The 19158-nt window shown below is 42.5% G+C and overlaps 1 protein-coding gene across 1 annotated transcript in view; it reads right to left on the bottom strand.

The window, feature by feature from the left end:
* The window catches only part of FRAS1 (Fraser extracellular matrix complex subunit 1), a 179045-nt gene that overhangs the window by 55875 nt on the left and 104012 nt on the right, over positions 1–19158 (bottom strand). The window contains exons 20-28 of the mRNA XM_075422090.1: positions 16851–17003; positions 13843–13989; positions 10177–10323; positions 8559–8699; positions 8190–8330; positions 7409–7552; positions 6521–6791; positions 5225–5309; positions 1934–2260 (exon numbers count right to left, since the gene is read on the bottom strand). Coding sequence (XP_075278205.1) covers positions 1934–2260; positions 5225–5309; positions 6521–6791; positions 7409–7552; positions 8190–8330; positions 8559–8699; positions 10177–10323; positions 13843–13989; positions 16851–17003 — 1556 coding nt within the window. The remainder of the gene's footprint in view (positions 1–1933; positions 2261–5224; positions 5310–6520; positions 6792–7408; positions 7553–8189; positions 8331–8558; positions 8700–10176; positions 10324–13842; positions 13990–16850; positions 17004–19158) is intronic.

Here is a 19158-nt window from a genome sequence, read left to right as displayed (position 1 = left end):
GTCCATTGCATAGGAATCTTAGAAATGTCCTTTCACACCAGGACTTACTATACAAAGCCTTCCAGCAGCACATTATAACAAGCTCTGTGTACTCAGGTAAGTAATGCAGTTTAAAAAAAACACACCTTGAACTCCCACACCTCCAGCTAGGGTCCTACCAGGCTCTTTAGCAATCCTTGGATGTAAACCAAGAAAAAAAACCAAACAAGTGTCTTTGCGTGCGTGTCTCAACAGCACCATTTCAGAAACAAACCCTGCACGCATTTCAGCTCCCAAGGCTGCTCCACAAAGATGATAATTAGGATGAGGCAGGAGCTGGGTATCTGCCAGCTCTACCCTTACACTGAAAGCCACTCCGCTCTCACCTTTGTCACCACCTTCATTCATCTCTGTAGCCATGTGCTGCACAGAGACACTTGGAAAGATAATGAGAGACAAGGGAGAGCAAAATCGGCTAATAAAAGAAACCATACTCAGCAATTCACCCTCATTGACATTTACAAGAACCTGCTTAATCAATAGCAGAAAAAAAAAGAAAGTGTTACAAACAACACAGAGCGGTGTCCAAGCATTTTTACAGTCCTTCAGATCTTATACAAGCTTCTGAGGGCCACGTAAGTGATCTGGGTAAAGAAACCACAGGCAGGGCTGCTCTTATTCCAGGAGCCTAATACCTCAGCATCAGCCTTGAAAGCAACCCCTTTTTCATTCCCAGACTGATGTGTGAGTCATGTCACTAATTATCATTAATTACTACTGCAGCTTTAGGAGCACCTGCAGGGTCCAAATGGGATCAGTCCTTCCTTGTGCTAACTACACAGACGCACATAGCGCTTGTAAACCTTATTCAAAATTTTCATGCCCAAGTTGCTGTGAAAGACATCTAATACAGCAGAGAAGAGGACAAATAAGGGGTAATATCATCTCCTCCCAACTCCTTTTCATGGAGTGGAAGAACTCAAAGATTGTGCAATTCTCAGATCCATACATAAAAAGACTGCAAACAGTGGACTTCTCCGACAGCTATATTTTTCATTACTCTTTCACATGAGCTAAGGGATAAGGACATTTTCATCTTTTGTTCCTGTTGTTTTATTACAATACCACAATACCAGAACTGAAATGCTTGCAAGCACTTCAGCAACTTTATTTTTTATTTTATTGTTTCATGCCTTGTTTGGCTGTGGCTTGTTTCCACAAACAAATGGAAAAGCACCACTGTTTCTTATTTTATTGCTGTAATCTCTACAAAATTTAATACAAAGTGCCACTTCATGTCCAAAGAAGAAACTTCATGTCCACAGAAGAAAGAAACCACCGTTATTTAATTACGAACTGCAATAAAAGCAAGAAACAAAAATTAAAATGCTGCTAAATTATTTCTGAATTTAGGTATCTGTGCCCTGTCCTTTGGGAAGTTATCAAGCAGAAAGATGCATCGAGTGAAAGATTTCAGTGGAGCAACACTGAGGGAACAGCAGAGATCCTGACCTTGGGAGACGCCACTGCCACCAAAGCACCAGTGACATACTTTATTAGCCAACTTGTTTAGTTCATGCACGGTCCTTTTGTACCTCCCATCACGCTCCCATCAGCCCGATGACTGGTTTGCATATCTCATCAGCCCTCTCTGCCATCCACTCATTCTCTAATTCATTGTCCTTACCAGTAAAAAACTCTCAGCTGCAACTCCAGAAAATCTTTTTATCCAGAACTGTGGACTTTGAATCGTCAAAGCTGCAGAATTTGAGCTGAACCACTCCTGTTGCAAACCAAAAATTCAGGTGAGCCTCAGAAACTCAATCAATCCACTACTTTCTCCTGTCTCTGACCACAGCCTGTCGGTAATGCAGGATTAGTGACACCTCAGTGACATAGTGATACTTCTCCAGAGTTCTAATTTGCCTGTGAGGGTTTATGTCACAGCACGTACCTTGGGAGCAATTTTAATGTGGAACAGGATGTTCTGGAAGTGGTAACCGTCGTTCACTTGCAGAAGAACTTCATCATCATGGGTGTCAGAGCCATCGTGAGCATAACGCAGCAGTCCGCTTGCAAGGTCATCCAGGTGGAATATGTGGGCTGCAGAAACTGAGTCCCCAGGAGGTCTGATCAGCTGCCCGTGACGTGGAGCCTCTAAAACCATCAGCAAAATGTCCTGAGGATTGTCACTGTCTCTCACACCAAGCAACAGTTCTGTTATAGTTCCAACTTCCCCTCTGCGGACAAGGAGGGCCTCATTTCTGAACACATATGGGGCCTGAAACACAAAAGCACCTCTTAGGTGTTCGCTAAACCTTAGCAATTTGATCATAATCAAAGTCTGGAACGAAAATGTGGGGTTAAGGAAATTGGCTCACTTCATCCCCGGAAACCTCCTGTTTCTAAGCAGCAGAGAATCACTCTCCGCACTTTCCCCCCCAGCAGGCAGATCCAAGAATATCTAGCAATTTAGACTGATCTAGTTACATTTAAAGAAGATTCTCATGCCACGGCAAAGCTTAGGAAAGGAAAAAAAAACTTGGGACATTTGTAGAGAGAGCAATTTAGTTATCAGCTAGAGACTGTACTCCTTTTGCTGTCTGCACGGGTAAGAGACAAGGGACACAGCTTTGCCTTATTACTATCCATGGAAATTCAAACTGAAACACAGACCTCAACTATTTGTGAAGGTCTACACGCTACATGCATGTCCACAAGCCCAGCTGGAACGCAGGCAGCTCCGATGCTGGAGATTTATGTCTATGAATAATTGGTTGAAGGTAGGTTGGGGATGGAGACACACCACATTCTCCCTGTGTATAACCTACAGCTTCGATAACTTAGACATCTTTCAGAGCACTGATGCTTGAGTATAAGACTCCATACAACCTGCGTGCCCAGGTTATCTGTTTAAAATGAGTTGCAGAGGGGAAAAAAAGGAAGCAAGGAAGGATGCCGAGAGAGGGAGAATAACCTACACAGGCTACTAATAGCAGTGAGCCAAACTGACAGGCAGAAGCTTGAATTAATGCTTCTAAGTAGAAATGAGTCAATCAACTAACACTGAAGGATGTACTTTTGCTTATCTCAAATTGATAAAGTCCATCTCCAAGACAGCAAAACTGGGTGTCATCAGCACCATTATTTATTTATTTTTGAAGACTCCACACAGCCTTATTCATCCTAGAATGAAGATCAGCTAGAGTCCACACTTCTGTTGGTTTAAATTAGTTCTCTAGTTCTTCATTATCAAGAAAGTTTAAATCTGCAATCTCTATTGATCCCAGTAAACATCATTTGCCATTGGTAATACCTTGCCTCAGGAGGGAGGTGATCCTGCAGAGACAAAGTCAAAGCCCTGGGAAGCGCTAACTGCTGCCATCTCACCTATGTACAACTTATCAGGGTTATTAAGCACCAGCAGGCAAAATTCCTATTATTAAACCTCACTTATGTATTCTAGGGCAGTGACTGCAGCTCTTACTTAGGTGAATGTCCTACTGAGGTAAACAAGAGATTAGACTGAGCAAAGATTTCAGCACTAGCCAGAATCAATATACACACAACAGGATCAAAATCCACAGTCTGTCTTACACTAAAGAACAAACTAGAACACTTCTAACTTCCAGACATTATGGAATGACTAATATGGAATATAATGATTAAAAGCAACAAAGTGCAATTAAAAAAATTGTAATTCCTAACTCTGAAGCTAACACCTCTCTAGGATCCCAATTCGGAAAAAAATCCAAGCAATGCAAAGCCTCAAGATTGTCAGAGAATCACAGAAATTATGCATCTCAGGAGGAGTTGTTTCCTATAAGGAACACTAAATATATTAAACTAGGGACCCCCACAGGCCCCCAGCATGGTATGTAGTGAGCAAGTCAGCGCTCACCATGTTTTTGTGCTTCTGGCTACGCTCCTACTGCACTCAGCATGAAGCAGAGAATAGCACCAGCACCTTCAGACACAAACCCATCCACCACTGCAATGATTAAAAGAAATGCATTTCTTAAATTACTCATTGTGAGGATGGACGCTGAGTCAGGCTTATAGGCAGGAAGGAGTCAGCATTAAAAGAGAAAGGATGATAGCCAGATTTCCAGTTACAGTTTTATCAAGCATTTAATGCCCCTCTGAGGATGTAAGTGGGCCTTAAGAGTAGCAGACTCTCATTTGCACTTTCAAGTCTCTTTACACTGCTAGAACATGCCAAGTAGCCACAACAACCTCGGTTCAAGCAAAGCTGTCTGATCGAGCTTTCAACTAGACAGTTTGATTACAGAAAAAGCTCAATGCAAGCTGCAAAGCCTCCCTGGAAACCTGGACCCCATTCAAGTGAGTCCATGGTGAACTGGCTGCCAGCACAACCAGCTGCAAGCGGGAAGGCTGGGCTGGGCAGCTCCAGCACAGCCCGTGCCCCCACAGCAGCATCAGAGGAACACCTGTAGCTTGAGTGGGAACCAAAGCCTGTCTGGAGGGATGTGATGATACAACCTGCTGAAAGGCTCAGCTTGGCACACGCAGCTGGGCTGTGCTTGAACAACTCCTCCTTTCTGTAATACTGTGCCCGCTCCCTTAATGTCTATCTCACACATCTCTTCATACCTTGCCTTTTCGAGAGCCTACCCTTAGAAAAGGAGTCACAAACGTGCTGCCTGTATATCATCTCGGCCGAGGCCCCTCCATGGTATCACACTACAGACTTTAGATAACAACAATATGAGAGATATGGGCACTTAACAGCAGCATCAACTTGCCTAGAAGCAGTGAGCAGTTTAAGAGATTCACTTCAAATAGCTCATGCTGATTTAATTCCCAGCAGTCCTAGAACACAGCATTTAAGTAAATGCTCTTGACTGTCAAAGCATCTCTACCATAGGGATCAATCATCGTTCAACTGCCCTGCAGTAAGAGACTGGACTGGACCATTTGCAGATCCAAAGAATAATTTAAACTGTGGGTACTCCTTAGCCCTCACTAATAATTGCTCTACGATTGCACAGCTACAATTACCCACACAAGCAAAATTACATGGGCCAGCTTCTTCTATCACTTACCTCAAGTCTAGTTCTTCCATATGACTCTTGGCTGCCTCTCAACTAAGTGAGTGTTGAATCTAATTTGCCTGACCTGAGCTCCAGCTCAGGTTCAGCCCAGGTCCTCTCTTATCACTGCAAGAGACCAGGGCTCCAAATGGTACAAAATTTGTGGTTGTTTCCAAGCTTTGTTACGTTACCTGTGTTGAAAATGCTTGAATTTCGACCACCTCAGGATGGGAGAAGAACTGTTCATCGCTGACCTTCAGGGAAAACTGTCCTTTCCTAAACAAGTCCCCCGCATGCCAAAATACAGGATAATATAAATTAATGAAGTGCTCTTGCAGGATTTGATAATGATAAAAATATTATATACTCAGTAAAAATGACTAGCTTAGTGACAGAAGCTTCAGCTCAAGTTTTTTCAATTATGTTTTTATACTGTTTTTTCCTGAAAAGTCACAACAGTTACAACATGTAATAAAATACCTTTAACTATGTAATAATATATCCTCATTTCCCTTTAACTAATGCTACCCACATAGGATGGCATCTCCAAGATAAAGTACTGATTCTAAATGTCAGCTATTCACTGCTTAAGAAAAATGTCACTTATCTGGCTCTGGAACAGAAGCTCATACTGTTCAGCATTTTTGCTTCCTATTTACTTTTCAATAATGACATCCAATAATCTTGAACATAAAGTAGTTATGTATGTCAAGACAAGATCCTGATATTTTGCTGTGACTACCAGGCAGACAAAAAAAAAAAAAAAGCATAATACAGAAACCCATGCCCTTAAATCTAGTGAACGTGAGCTAACCCTTGGCATCAGAATGATACCCTGAAAGTCTTATTGAAAACAACGGAACAAAGAACACCCTAATATATACAGGCAGAAATTCAGAACAATTCCACTGATATCAGTCTAGTTCCAAGGCTTTCTGGTGATGTAAATGAAGTGTGAAATTTGGCAGGATGACTGGCTTATTGCCTGGCAGCAGGAAGAATCTGCTTCCTTGCAACATGCTTGCAGTGTGAGCATTGTCAGCTACTAATCACTGCTAATTGTCCCAGGACACTAACAGAGCTCATATTGCAGGCAAAGAAGTAACGGCTGAATGCAGATTATGCCGCAGAGCATAGTGGTGACATCACATCTTCCTGACAGTATCAAGAAACTGTTGTAAGGACCAGACTAATATGTCAGTTTTAAACCCACAGCAGAGTATCCTAAAGGTGAGAAAGACTCCTGCACCCCTAAAGCACAATGTGTTTGGTAGCTGGATCACAGCGACCTCTTATACTATAAGCAGAGAAGTTTTGCACCATCATTTATATTATGGTACAGTATAAGTACATTGGTAATTTTTTTAACAGCAGTGAGAAGTGTGCTTCCCTGTAAGAATGTTTCCAAGGAACAAGAAAAAACCTGTTCTCAAGATACGCACACTTTTTTAAGGCAAGAGCTCTAAAAAAAGTTTCAACAGAGTCACCTGGATTTCTCTTTGCTGTGCACAAAGCAGACTCTCTTCTCCTTCACATCCTTGCAGTTGAAGTGGTCGCCTTTGCTGAGTCGCACCTCTTTCCCATTCACCACCATCACCAGCCTGCCATTGGAAGGAGTGCTGTCGATATGGAACAAGAGCTGTCCTGTGTCACCATCCAGATCACACACACCCAGTAAGGACAGGTCTAGGGGCTTTACCCCACCAATTCCTACTGTGAGGGTACTGTTCACATGGAACCTCAAGGGATGCTTGCTGGCTAAAAATAAAGAAGGGAAAAGTATTACTGAATTACTGAAAATATTACTGAATGAATCACAGCCATGGGCTGTCCTAGCACCTTGCTTGTCACTACCATCGTTTGGATAACAGACCCTTATAATGCCCTGTTCATTACTGACCTAGATGGACAACCACCATCTCAGGAAGAACTGCAATCCATCCTAGTCCCCACTGATTCTGAGAGGCTTGGGCAAGTCACTTCCCATCTTGAGCTCCCCATCACAAAACTCAAAGCCAACATATACTGGCCTGCCCTGCAGATGGATTAGTAAATCTTCATTTAGAACAAAGAAAAGTAAGTACTACAGTTGATTTAGTAAGGGATTTCCCCCAAGATATTTTTTAATTTGTTTAACATTCATGATAAATGATGCTGCGATTGAAAAGATGTGCCTCCACTCAGAAAACCACGTTTTATACATGCACGTTTTATGAAACAAAAAAGTTGGAGAAAAACAGCTGCTGACTTTCAACAGTCAACACAAAACCGCATAAAATTTAATTCCAAAAATGCCACTGAATGAACAGTACTTCTGGGCTTAAAATCTGCTGGAAGCCTGGCAGCTCAGTTGCTTTATCATGAGACACACTCACCTTCTTCACATTCTCTGGTCCACGTGTTGCCATAGAAACCCTGGCCACACGCAGAAACGCAAATCTTCTCCTTCAGAAATGTGGTGCTGTCACAGAGGTGGCACAGGCTGTCACTGTCACACTCCAAGCATCCAGGAGGACAAGCTGAATCGGATGGAAAGCACAACCCCACTGAGACACTGCAAAAACAATGCAGCCACTGGTGCGCAGAGCTGTCCCCAGGGATCAGAACAGAAGCACCACTGCTATTTGTGTCTTACCTACCTGACAAAAATAATCAAAAAGAAGGGGCAAAGAGTTGAGATAAAAGAGTTGTTAAGAAGTTCCTTCCTCGTTTGACCAGTTTCCATTGACTACAGAGAACCTGAGATAACTTTCCAAATGGAAGAAACATGTTTTTAAGTAACTGTTATACTAATTTGAAAAAAAACCTCCAAATACACATTCAAGTCCTACACAGCTTGTTAACCCACAAATACAACAGAAACTTTTCTAAAAATACGGTTTTAATACCTGTTTTTTATATACAGTGTGCACACATACACACACACCCCCCCCAGCAGCCAGCTACATTGAATCTTATTCTTCCTGAATTAGGCATGTCTAAATGCAGATATAGCCTGTTATCTAATTCTCAGGTTGACTGCATCACCTCAACAGCAAGTTTAACACAGCATCCAAGTGCTTCCTCTTCACCCCAGTCCTGGAGAGAAAAAGCAGCATACAGAACACAGACTACAACCCTGGTCCCTCTCCATGACATCAGGCTCACTTTGCTTACCTGTGCACTTTTGCTTTGCATGGTCCACATAATATCGCCTCCCACAACTGTGAACGCAATAAGTGTCCAGGAGGAAAAATGGGGCTTCACAAAGGCTGCACTCATCTGGTTGGTGACACTGAAGGCAGTGTTGATCACACCCTAAAAGTCATACGTAAAAAGTTCAGCTCAACATTGCTTTCAACTGCTTCCTGCACTGTGTTGCAACATCCCGCAGGAACCACAGCTCTATTGCGTGTGTGTGCGGGAGGGCAGCGAGAAATCAGAAGCTAGAGTGCACCTTCTGAATGCAAGATGTGCACAAATTGCAGACAAGCAGGGAAACATGTTGGCACCAGCAATCAGAAGTAGCGCTCAAGAAAAACTCACTCTGGCATGTGTCTGATTCCTTGTAGAAAGCTGCAGGACACTGTTCCACACAAGATCCTTCGTGGAGAACGTAGCCCTCCATACACTGCAGGCAGTCAGTCCTCTGGGGACCTTTACAAGCATTGCAGCTCCAGTCACACTCTGGAAGAAAAAATAGTCAATGCAGGGCAGCCCTTTCTGAGATGCTCACCCTATACAAGCACTTAGCACTTAGAGTCTACAAACTACAGTAACGTAAGCCCTAGAAGCAAAGAGTACAGTAAAAACTTGCAGACATACTAAATAAAAAAGCATGATTTATACCAAGTGACTTACTACATCTCAAGAGACGTTGTTCCCCATACCCCCACCCTCCTTGGCCGTAACATGTTCTAACAATGTAAAATTTGAGCAGGCTTGGCTCTTGTTCAGCCTGCTAACACTGGCATAGTTTTGCTGCACATAAAACCTGACTTTATCCTGTAAGTGGCAATGCTCGTTGTCTGCCAGCAATGAGTTTGTTGCTCATTAGCAATAATCAGTCTCATGTTTTCAAATAACTGACCAAAATAAAATGAAATCATTGTCCCTCACAGTCCAAATGTCCCTCTGGAAAGTCCACTGGCCAGAAACACACTGGATCCAACTGGGATCAGAGCTGCCTTCACATGCCCTTGTACTATCTCTCCTCCAGTCTTCAGCAGAGTCCCAACCATGCACATGTGCCCAAGGACTACGCAGGCTGGCAACATCACTGTTTGTTTCTTGGTGGCACTGAGAGGGTCTGTATCAGCAATTAATGGCAGACACACTTGGCTGATGAGACAGACAAACGGGCAAGAGCAAAAGGGAGGGAAACAAAGACTGACTGAGGTGAGCTGAACTACGCCAGTCCACGCAGCATGTCCAAGACAAAGCCAGGACAAGAGTCTTGCCTCATCCCAACACCCTAAACACCAGACAACGTCACCTCTCTGAAGAACTGCAATGTTAACAGGACAGATGCTACTCAGTTAAGCTAGGTTTAGGTACTGAGAGACCCAGCTAGAAATGAACACTGAATAACAAGCCATTTGTATTATATCTTGGTCTTAGTGGTGTTAGCTGCAATAAAGCCACATTATCCTCACTTCTTTCCATTATGGAACACTCTTCTTGGGAGTTCTGGAAGTCTTTGAAGTCATGTGTCTTTTAAATCACTCTGAACAGTTGTTTCTGCAGTCATTCAATAATGCAGTATTTAATAAGACAGAGAGAAGCATGTAAGTACACAAGGCCCTATAAGCACTCTAAAAAAGATTTAGCCAGGTAAGCTCACTTGTTATTCAGCTGACCCGTGAATAAATGAATTGCTGGACCTGACCCTTGAAAAGTTTTCTGGCTCACTTACTAAACCATTTACAAGTGAAGGATTTGCAATAATCTTGTTTCACTGAAAGGCTGAAGTATGTGACAGCAGACTGCCAAAAAAAGAGAAAAAACTGTAAAAATCTTGCAAGTAGTCTGTCACTGAGCAATTTCTCCCCCATACACACTTTTTAAAGCAGGCCACCTGCACGGATCATGCTGCAATGTAACAGATTCTTAGATGAGGCAATTGTTATTTTTTTTTTCTTTAAACCAGCAACTTATTTTTCACCTCTGCAAGTCTTGCTGGCAAAATCCAGATAATACTGCTGAGCACAGCTCTCGTACTGGCATTCTCCAAACAGCAGGACCTTCGCTGGATCTCTGCAAGACGTGCAGCCAGCAGCTGATTCACAGCTCAGGCACTGGCTGTTGCAAGCTGTGGAAAGACAAAGAAAATAACTGTAATTACTGATGTACCAGCCAACTGCACAAGTAAAAATGGTATTATCCTGTAGCCTCGCTATTCCTCTTGTCCTTTTGAGAGACACCTGTGGAGACCTCAGGGTCTTTGCTTCCTATGTTCCTTTTCATAGCCTCCAAAATGTAAAAAGCCTCCTTCCATTTGGAATGGACTGTTCTGTCTCCTCACACTGCCTCTTACTCTCCTCTGGACAGGTCAGGGTAAAACATTAACCTTGAATTCAAATCCCCAGATAGGAGCTATCCCTGTTTCTGTTTTTCTTATTTTCTTTAAGCAACCTGCGTTTCATGTGATTCCAGACTTAACTCTTAAACACACAAATTTGGAGACCATAGTAGACTGCCGCAGTCCAGTTAGCAAACCTTGGTGGGACCAAAGGCCCATTTAATTTCAGTTAATGTTTCCACCTTTGTATTTGCACACAGTGTTAAATTTTGGAGCTGTAGGGAGCAAATAAAGATGCCAGAAAAAAATAATCCCAGGATTTACTGAATCTAGGATTAAAGTCCAGAAGTTCAGAACATTTCAACTCACCTCTGATGTCCAGGGTTTAAGCTTCTCAGGAGGCTGTACTAACAGCCAAGTGTACTCAGTCTGATGTCAGAGCTCCTACCTAATTCACAGCAGAAGATTTAAAAGCAATGTGCTATGAAAGACTGAAAAATATTTCCTAGCCCTTTACCTATGTACTGAAAAGCTTGCTCCGATTCTGGCGAGACAAAATTTTACAAAAATAATACGCAGAAAACTCAGGGAGGTTCACATGTCTGCTCTACACAAACAAGTGTAACTGCCCCACTAGCAAGTACAATGATGGCGTATGCAAAAGTGACTGCTAAATTCCTGGCCAACTACCCCTGAGTGTCGCTAAGTACAGAGTCAGAATGTTTGCCCAAGCTCAATTCTGTACTTATGATAAATCAGAAAAAAGCTCTGAAAACACAGCCCCAAGTGTTTGAACTAAAGAATAAAGCATAACTGGCAATTTTTAATGGAAAAAACAAATAAAATTTCTCATTGGATTCAGCACAATTACAGTTCAGGTGCTAAATACCGACATGTTACTTGCAGTAATGTGTCAGTGATACACTAATTGTGGAATGCTAATTTAGTGATATGCTAACCGTGGAAATCCACTTCAATTTGCTTTTAATTCAAGACAGAGTTTTATAACCACAAAACCTGAAAATACCAAAGTAAATGTGAAAATACCCACATTGCTCTCACTGAAGCAAGAACACAGTGCCCTTCAAAATATTTACTTGTTTTAGCTCATCTGTCAAAGAAGGTCTGTATTTTATTGAGGTACCAATGATTTCTAACCAAATGTTTACCTAAAGAATCTAGTAGCTGTTTTTCAGTGCGCTGGTGCCAGTCTGATTTCCCTTAAGAATACTACATGGAAAAATTACTATTCGTAAGTGCTACGAACATCCAGCTATTAAAAGTACAGTAAAACATTCCACATGAGGTCCCCGTCTATAGAAATCGGGTTACCCACGGAGGCTTGCCAGAACAATAAGCAAAAACTGTATTTGAAAGCAATCCTGTCTGCTTGTTTTATCAGCATGATTCCATATCTGCATTTTTAAACCCATGAAGAACTTAAGTTTTGCACTGTTCCTTGGCCAATAAGTCCTTGAGTTTAAAAATATCTCCAAGAGTCCATACATGCACTCAGCACCTCTCCGAACTTCATTCCAAACCTGAGTTCCTCAAAAGTGCAATGCAACTAAAATAAACATTGAAGAGAGACCAAATTTTCTCAGCCTAACAGCCAACCTCTGTTTAAACAATTTTCATTACCTGTAAGTGGTGGTTTTCCAGCAGCCTGGGACAGTTCATATCTACATGGTTTATCAGCAGTACTTCACTTGAAAAGGCACAAGTGATACTTGGAATGACAAAAATCCATTGCACCAACACACTCTGCCTTGAGCCTCCTGCCAGAATGACTACATACACTTCTTAAAAAGGCATTTGCAATAAAGAGATTAGAGTAGTTGAATTTGCTTGCAAAAATCTATTTGCATTTGAGCTACTGAACCAAATTCAGGAAGGGTACAGTCCTCAGGAACATTCCACTTCTACAATGATGTCCTAAGGGATGAGCTATCAATAGGAAAGTTTTCATTTGAAAAGGGCATTTTAATTAGGAAAGGAGGTATTCTGGTGTAGTTAGCAATAACAGAATCCATACTGCAGGAGAGAAGAGTGAATATCTCGTAGAGCTTGTAGGAAACTAGCCAGGACACTGAGAATTACATGATTCCTTTTTTTTATTCATCCTTTTTATTACTTTCCTTTTTACATTATTATTAAATATCCTTTTGTTCTGTCAGCAGAAAAATGGTACAAAGTTTTCCACCTATTTCCTTGAACTTGTGCAAGGTGCCTCCATTTCTGCTGATAAGATGGAAATAATAGTTTCAGGAGAACCATATATTTCAACAAAAGGCAGGTAAAGCTGACAACCATAACAGCTTCCTCCTGTAGGACCTCATAAGTAAAGAAATTCGGTCTAAATAGGATGACACTGATACCTATACTCAGTGCAGTGCAACAGAGTTATTTTATCATAAATCAGTTTAATTTAAATCAGGGTAATGCAGGACTTAACAAATCTGAGTGTTCAGGTTCACAGCAACCAAATCACTTAAGCACTCACTCATTTTTAGGTGTGTGTATTCTGGTGGGTCTATTCAAGCAGGGTTTTTCATATTTTTTATGTCCCTAGGCCATATAATTTCGCATTTTGGAACATCAAGCCCAATAATTATGTGAAGAATAACCCAACTGATGTCAGGGCCAGAGTGAACATAGAATAATAAAGGAAAAGAGAGGCCCTGAGAGATTCACAAAGGACAGCAGGACTAGGATAAAAGATTACTGGACTTAACACCAGATTGCATCAGATCATTAGGAGGTAAAAATATCATAGCTCAAATCAGTCAGGGCTCTGCCTACTAAGCTGTACCTTGTTTCTACTGAGGTTTCATATGTGGAAAACCATAGCATAAATGCTACAGTCTTAATACAGCTTCCATGGCAGGTACTGGCAAGTAGCGCAGTGGGGAGGGAGTTTGCCTGAGTAAGAATTGATTAAAACTGGTCTAAACATGTCAAGTTTTCACAAAGCCCAGAATCCACCAGTGCTTTTTGGCCACTTCCCTGTGTACCACCTAGACAACTTGACAAGGAAGCCTACACAAACTCTCCTGCAGATTTTTACTATGGGGCCCAAAGCCTCTTGACTTTGAAGTCAATAACAAAACTGCAACTGTGTTCAAATTTAAACCACACTGTAGGCTCTGTTTCTAAGGCAGCTAATTGCCTCTGTCAATTCATATCAAATTTTTAGGCACTTCAAATCTTTCTTTTCCTGGCAAAAGGAATAGCAAGTGAAGGAACAAGAAAAGGCATGTCAGTGAATACATTGTGGAAAGGAGAGATGGCTTGGAGAGAGACACTCACGTTTGCAGGTCTGCCTGTCATCTCTGTAGTATCCTGGGGAACAGACTGGCACACACATGCTGGCGTGGGAGAGAACCAGGCTGGTGTTGCAGGAAGAGCAGGAAAAAGGATCCCCACCAGTGCAGGTTTTACATGAGGGGTGACACCCTGCAGGGACAGCAAGAGCAAGTGTTTCTGTTCAAGAAAAAGTAGATCTTCGAGTAAGTTACACGAGGTTCAGCAGAAGCACTCTCAGAGACTGAGCATGGTGATAGAGTACCAAAAGTTCCTGCTAAGTCTAAGCCCTTACTGGTGCACAGCGCCCAGGATCAGAAACACAGCCAACCCAGCTTGTGACAGACGGATTAAATGGGTTTATTCGTGCTCTGTGTGCCATGCACACTAGCTCTCTCCCCTGTTCTCTTTTTTCTCTCTTTTCACCCATTCCTCTTCTCTTCAACCTTCCCTTCCCTTTAAGAACAACTTCACAGGATATGGCCAAAACCTGTTTCTCAGAAAGGAGTAAAAAAAGGGCAAATGTGTATCAGTACCTCCCTCTCATGCTTTCTCTCAACTAGTTTCAGGTCAGATCCTCCTGAGCCTGATGCACTTTGTGCATTTAGGAATCATCTATTGCTTTTCTGACAGCTCTACACCTCCCGGAAGATTTCCATCCATCCCTTCGGCAGGAGTTGCACAGCTGCTAACTATTCCAAGCAGCAACACTGACAGAGAAGAGTCAATCTCTATGCACCCTCTCTCCATTTCACTCATGACTTTGTAGGTCTCTGTCGCATTTCCCCCCTCCTATGGGTCTCCTGTTTTCCAGGTTGAAGCACTGTGGTCTACTCAGTTGCTCGCTGTACAGAAGCCATTCCTTCTGCACATTCAGTCCCTCTGCCCTTCCCTTCTGAGATGAGCAGAACTGCTCACAGCACGCAGCTCCTTAGCTAGTGGCAGAATGAATTCTTCTATTCCTCTTTCCTTTTGTACTAGCCCCTAACACTTGACTTGCCTCTTCAACATTGTTGAACACCGGGATGCCATTTTCACAGGCTGATTGATCACCACTTCAAGATCATGGCAAGGGTGCCATTATTCTGTATGTGAGGTTAGAACCGGGTATCCCTCTGTGCATCATTACACCTGCCTAGACCAAACTTCCATCCCTTGCTTTACTGCCCAGATACTCAGTCTTACAAGATCCTTCTGTGATTCGTCACAGCCAGCAGTATCACTGACTGCCTCCAGCGAGGAAGTACATTACTATCTTTTTCTTTCCCTGCATTTTTTAAGAGATGTTTTTATGCCACCCCTCTTATTTTCTTTCCTTGTTTCCTTTCCATCCCTTTGTCTCCCATTTCTTGTGCTTCTTAGTCTGATTGAAGAGATTTAAAATACCACAGTGGATGAGGCTAATGCATCCTATTAATGTCTCCAAAGGGGGTACGTACTCACAAAATTATTTCTGTTTTATTTCTTGATAGGCCTTTACCTAAAGATTGATGCCATCATTACAACTATCAGGCCAAATTAATCATGAGTGAAAGTGGGCAAAGAAATCAGAGAAGTGACTGCATTACGCTGTGCTAGAGATCTTAAAAACTAGCACAAAATGTAATATGAGCTTTGATACAGTCTGAATAATGCAAAACTTCTTTTAAATGAAACCTTTCTACCAAAGGGAAGAAATGTTATCCCTAGGCTTAAGTTTCCAGGAAAGCAAAATATCTCTTTCAGGGCTCTTTCCAATTAAATGACACAGTATATTTCATACATCTCTGAGATTTCATTTTTCAAAAACAGATAAATAAACCCACAGCTCCCAGAGTGCTTGCGAGAAGCTTTGAAACGTGAACCATTGGTTGTTAGACTGGATTAGGAAATGCCACTTCCTGCAAAGGGAACATCTACATCTTAACGTATATCATCTGTGCAGAATTTCTTGTCTTGATTTATTTCTCTTAAAATAAACTGCAATACGCTTTGCTCAGTGTAAGATGCGCTGGGCTTTAACATGTCTCTGTTGGCCCCATAACAAGAAAAGCAACCTACTTCTTCCAAGAAATACAAATCAGCTCAGACAATGATCAGAATATGGAACCATACCAACAACAAAAACTGAAGGAGATCCAGGGACAGGTGAAGGAAGAGCAGGCTAGGGAATAAAATGTGTTGTCAGTGCAGCTTCACCCACGCAGCGGGAGCTCTGCATCTATCATGCCGGCCTAAAAGGCTGCATGAAATTGTCTTTTTGTTTTAGAAGCTGCTACGAACGATAGCCTTTTGGACCATTACTGTAGCAAGACAAGTCTCCGTGAGAGGCCTCAGCTAGGATGATGTTCCATCTCACATTGCAAAACGTCCTAAGAAGTTGCTACCAGCAAGAGTTCTGTCTTCTGTGAGCAGAAATTGCACAGCCCTTTGAAGCAGACATCCAGAAAAATATTTTCAAGTGTCAGCATCCCAGAACTGTACTGGTACCACACAAATTGGAGACTTGGTGATGGGCACACAAAAAGCCTCTGTTTCAAGTGAAGGATATTACTGTGCTTAAGAAGCCCATGTCTTCCTAGGAGTGACCTCAGGGTAGCTACCCTACATAGAACATAGTGTCATCCTATTCTCTGTGCCACCATTTTTGAGAGATGGCATTTACCAGAGAGAAAAACTCACCTTCACCTCCTCCTCACAAGCATACTGCTGTCTGGTACTCATTACACTTATTAATCGTATTGTAACAGTGGCCTAGGTCCCAGTAGCCTCAGCACGTGCTCAGGACAGTACAGCACTGTCTGCCTCAATGAACTCCTAGTCTGAAAGCAGACACAGATTACATGGAGCAAGGAAAGAGTGCTCCCAGCCAGCTGGCAGAGTTATTAGCCAGGAAGGACATCTCTAGCTTCCAGTGCAGTGTCGTGCCAGCTGGGCCAACCTTCTCTACTAAACAGGAATCATTTCATGGAACATCTCGCAAGGATCCAGGTGGTCCCTTACAGCTACTTGAGGCACCTGTAGGGACTACTCACTTTTGCAGGCACCATTCGCCGCATAGTATCCCACCGGACAGTCAGGAATGCAGTGATCCCCCAGGAGCAAGTGACGGGCGTTCTGGCACTTCAGACAGATGCTGCCAGTGTCCTGCAGGTTGGCCACACACTGACGGCACAAAGGGTGGCAGTCTAAAGGAAGCAGGGAACAACAGATACTGTGATCATAGATGGACAAAACATAACTGCTATGGAGAAACACACTGCTGAGAACTTAAGGAAGACATTTGGGACATAACTTTCAGAGCCTCTGTCTGCTATCTGGTGCACAAGGGCTGGGATCAGGTACTAAACACCGCACTTCCACATATCTGCAAGACAGATGACCAGAAATTACTGCATTCAAGAAGCATTCCTTTCCTCTTGCCCTCATCCCCATTTTGTCCTCTTCCTGGGCATCACGTTTTCACTTTTCCTGAGCAGTCACATTCTCTGCATCTCTCCTGCCCCATTCAGGCATCCTCTTTCCCATCCTTAAGTGAACTTGGAAAAGCCTTGTACAAAGTCAGTTCAAAGCTCTTTGCTTTCCCCAAATGTTTTTCTCATTTTAGGTGCTCCTAACTACAGGTTTATCTTTAACAAACTACACTGGCAGCTGTAGGCGTTCACCTCCCTCTGCTCCCACCATTGAAAAATGAAGAGCACAACCTGTACAGCTGTATGACCTTCTCCTGTAGTTCTTACTTTCAGATTTTCCCACACAAATGAGACATCCATACCCTGAAGAGGCCACTGCAGACCTCAAAGTCAAGCCAAGAGCAGCATTCAAAGCTGCATGAATGCCTCAAAACCTTTTCCTTTTTTCATTTTTCCCTGGCAGCACACAAGCTTGTGTCTCCTGACCTCTGCCTGAACTGAGGTGCTTCAAAAGGTTTTACAACAAGCCTTTTGTATGCACAACAGTGCAGTGTAAGGCAACCTGGAAGGCAAATTAATCCTCGTTATGGTAATTCAGAAAATTGTAAAGGAAATGACAACTGTCTTGAAAGAAATGTAATAATGAGGCTTGATTTGAGTACCTGGCCTCTTGTCATATTTCTACTGAAGGTTCAACTTTCTGTCTTTTGTCTCTTGTGACAGCATTACTACAGATTGTCAGGCAATCTAATTTTACAAGCTGAAGACAGGCTCACATCGGAGTCCAGAGGAATTCTGCATCCATACCTGCAAGAACATAATAGCGACTGGAGTCTCTAACCCTAGCCTGACTTCTCCTATATGTTACACATACATGAATCTTACCACACTGGTGGAAAAAAACAGATGCAGCTCAGAAATGAGTGTAATTCTGACTGCATGCAGGGATTTAAGGTCCTTAAAGCAGCTGCCATCTCCACCTCCTGACTTTACAAGGTATACAATCTAACTAGTTTCTGCCCCACACTCTCAACCTTGTAGATGGGAAATTAACAGCCAGAGGGGAGGTAAAGGCGTGTGAGGAGAAACTGTATGCTTAGGGTAGTCACTCTGTAGGTTCTCAATTCGTCACTGTCAGGACAGTGGTAAGAAAAGCAGCACATGAGGTCATGCTCCCAAACTCAGTGACAAACCTCAAAACCCCCTTAGAGGGGTTACAGCTTACAGGGATTATCATACTGCAGCTTCTGATTGCAGAGGAGAAGAACTCAAAACCCAAGGCATCATCCCATAAATCTCCACAGCTGAAGATCCCAAACCTGCCCTGACATAAGAGTGGAAAGACCTGCCATCTATCTACCTGTATGTAGCCTCACTGAAGCCAGAAAGGATCACATGAGCTTACTGTAGAGAGCAAGGACGAAGGCATCATCCAAAAGGCCCTGAGCATGGTATGTAGTTTGTATGCACAGGGCTGGAAGTGAGGTGAAGAGTTTTATGTGCTTATATTCAAAAAAATTAACGTAAACCCAACTAGTTTCTCTTTCTTCCACATTTACCTGGCAATATGTCTACTCCCCTTCTTGTTAAAATAATACTCCTCCAGTTTAATCTCTTGCCAAAGCCACTGGTCACTAATAGAAAGCTTTGGCTAGACGTAATAAGTAACCAAACTCACTGTGTATGGTCAATAGTTTCCATAAACAGAGCATGAAAACAGACAGAGAAAACTTATGGTGTCCAAATAACCAGAATCTACTGTAAATAACTAGACTCTCCCAAATTAAAGTTTTAAAAGCTAATTATCTACACAACTAAGTGCTGTTGCAGTACAGTTTTCTCTTTACAGCCTCTATGTTTGCTCCTATGTTTTAAAGAGTTATTTTTCTTAGCTACTGTTTTAGGTTAAATCAGCCCCATCACTCTCTTG

This window comes from Opisthocomus hoazin, chromosome 5, assembly GCF_030867145.1.
Source record: "Opisthocomus hoazin isolate bOpiHoa1 chromosome 5, bOpiHoa1.hap1, whole genome shotgun sequence".
NCBI lineage: Eukaryota > Metazoa > Chordata > Aves > Opisthocomiformes > Opisthocomidae > Opisthocomus > Opisthocomus hoazin.
The sequence above is the reverse complement of the archived record's forward strand: the minus strand, read 5'-3'. Positions and strand labels throughout refer to the sequence as shown.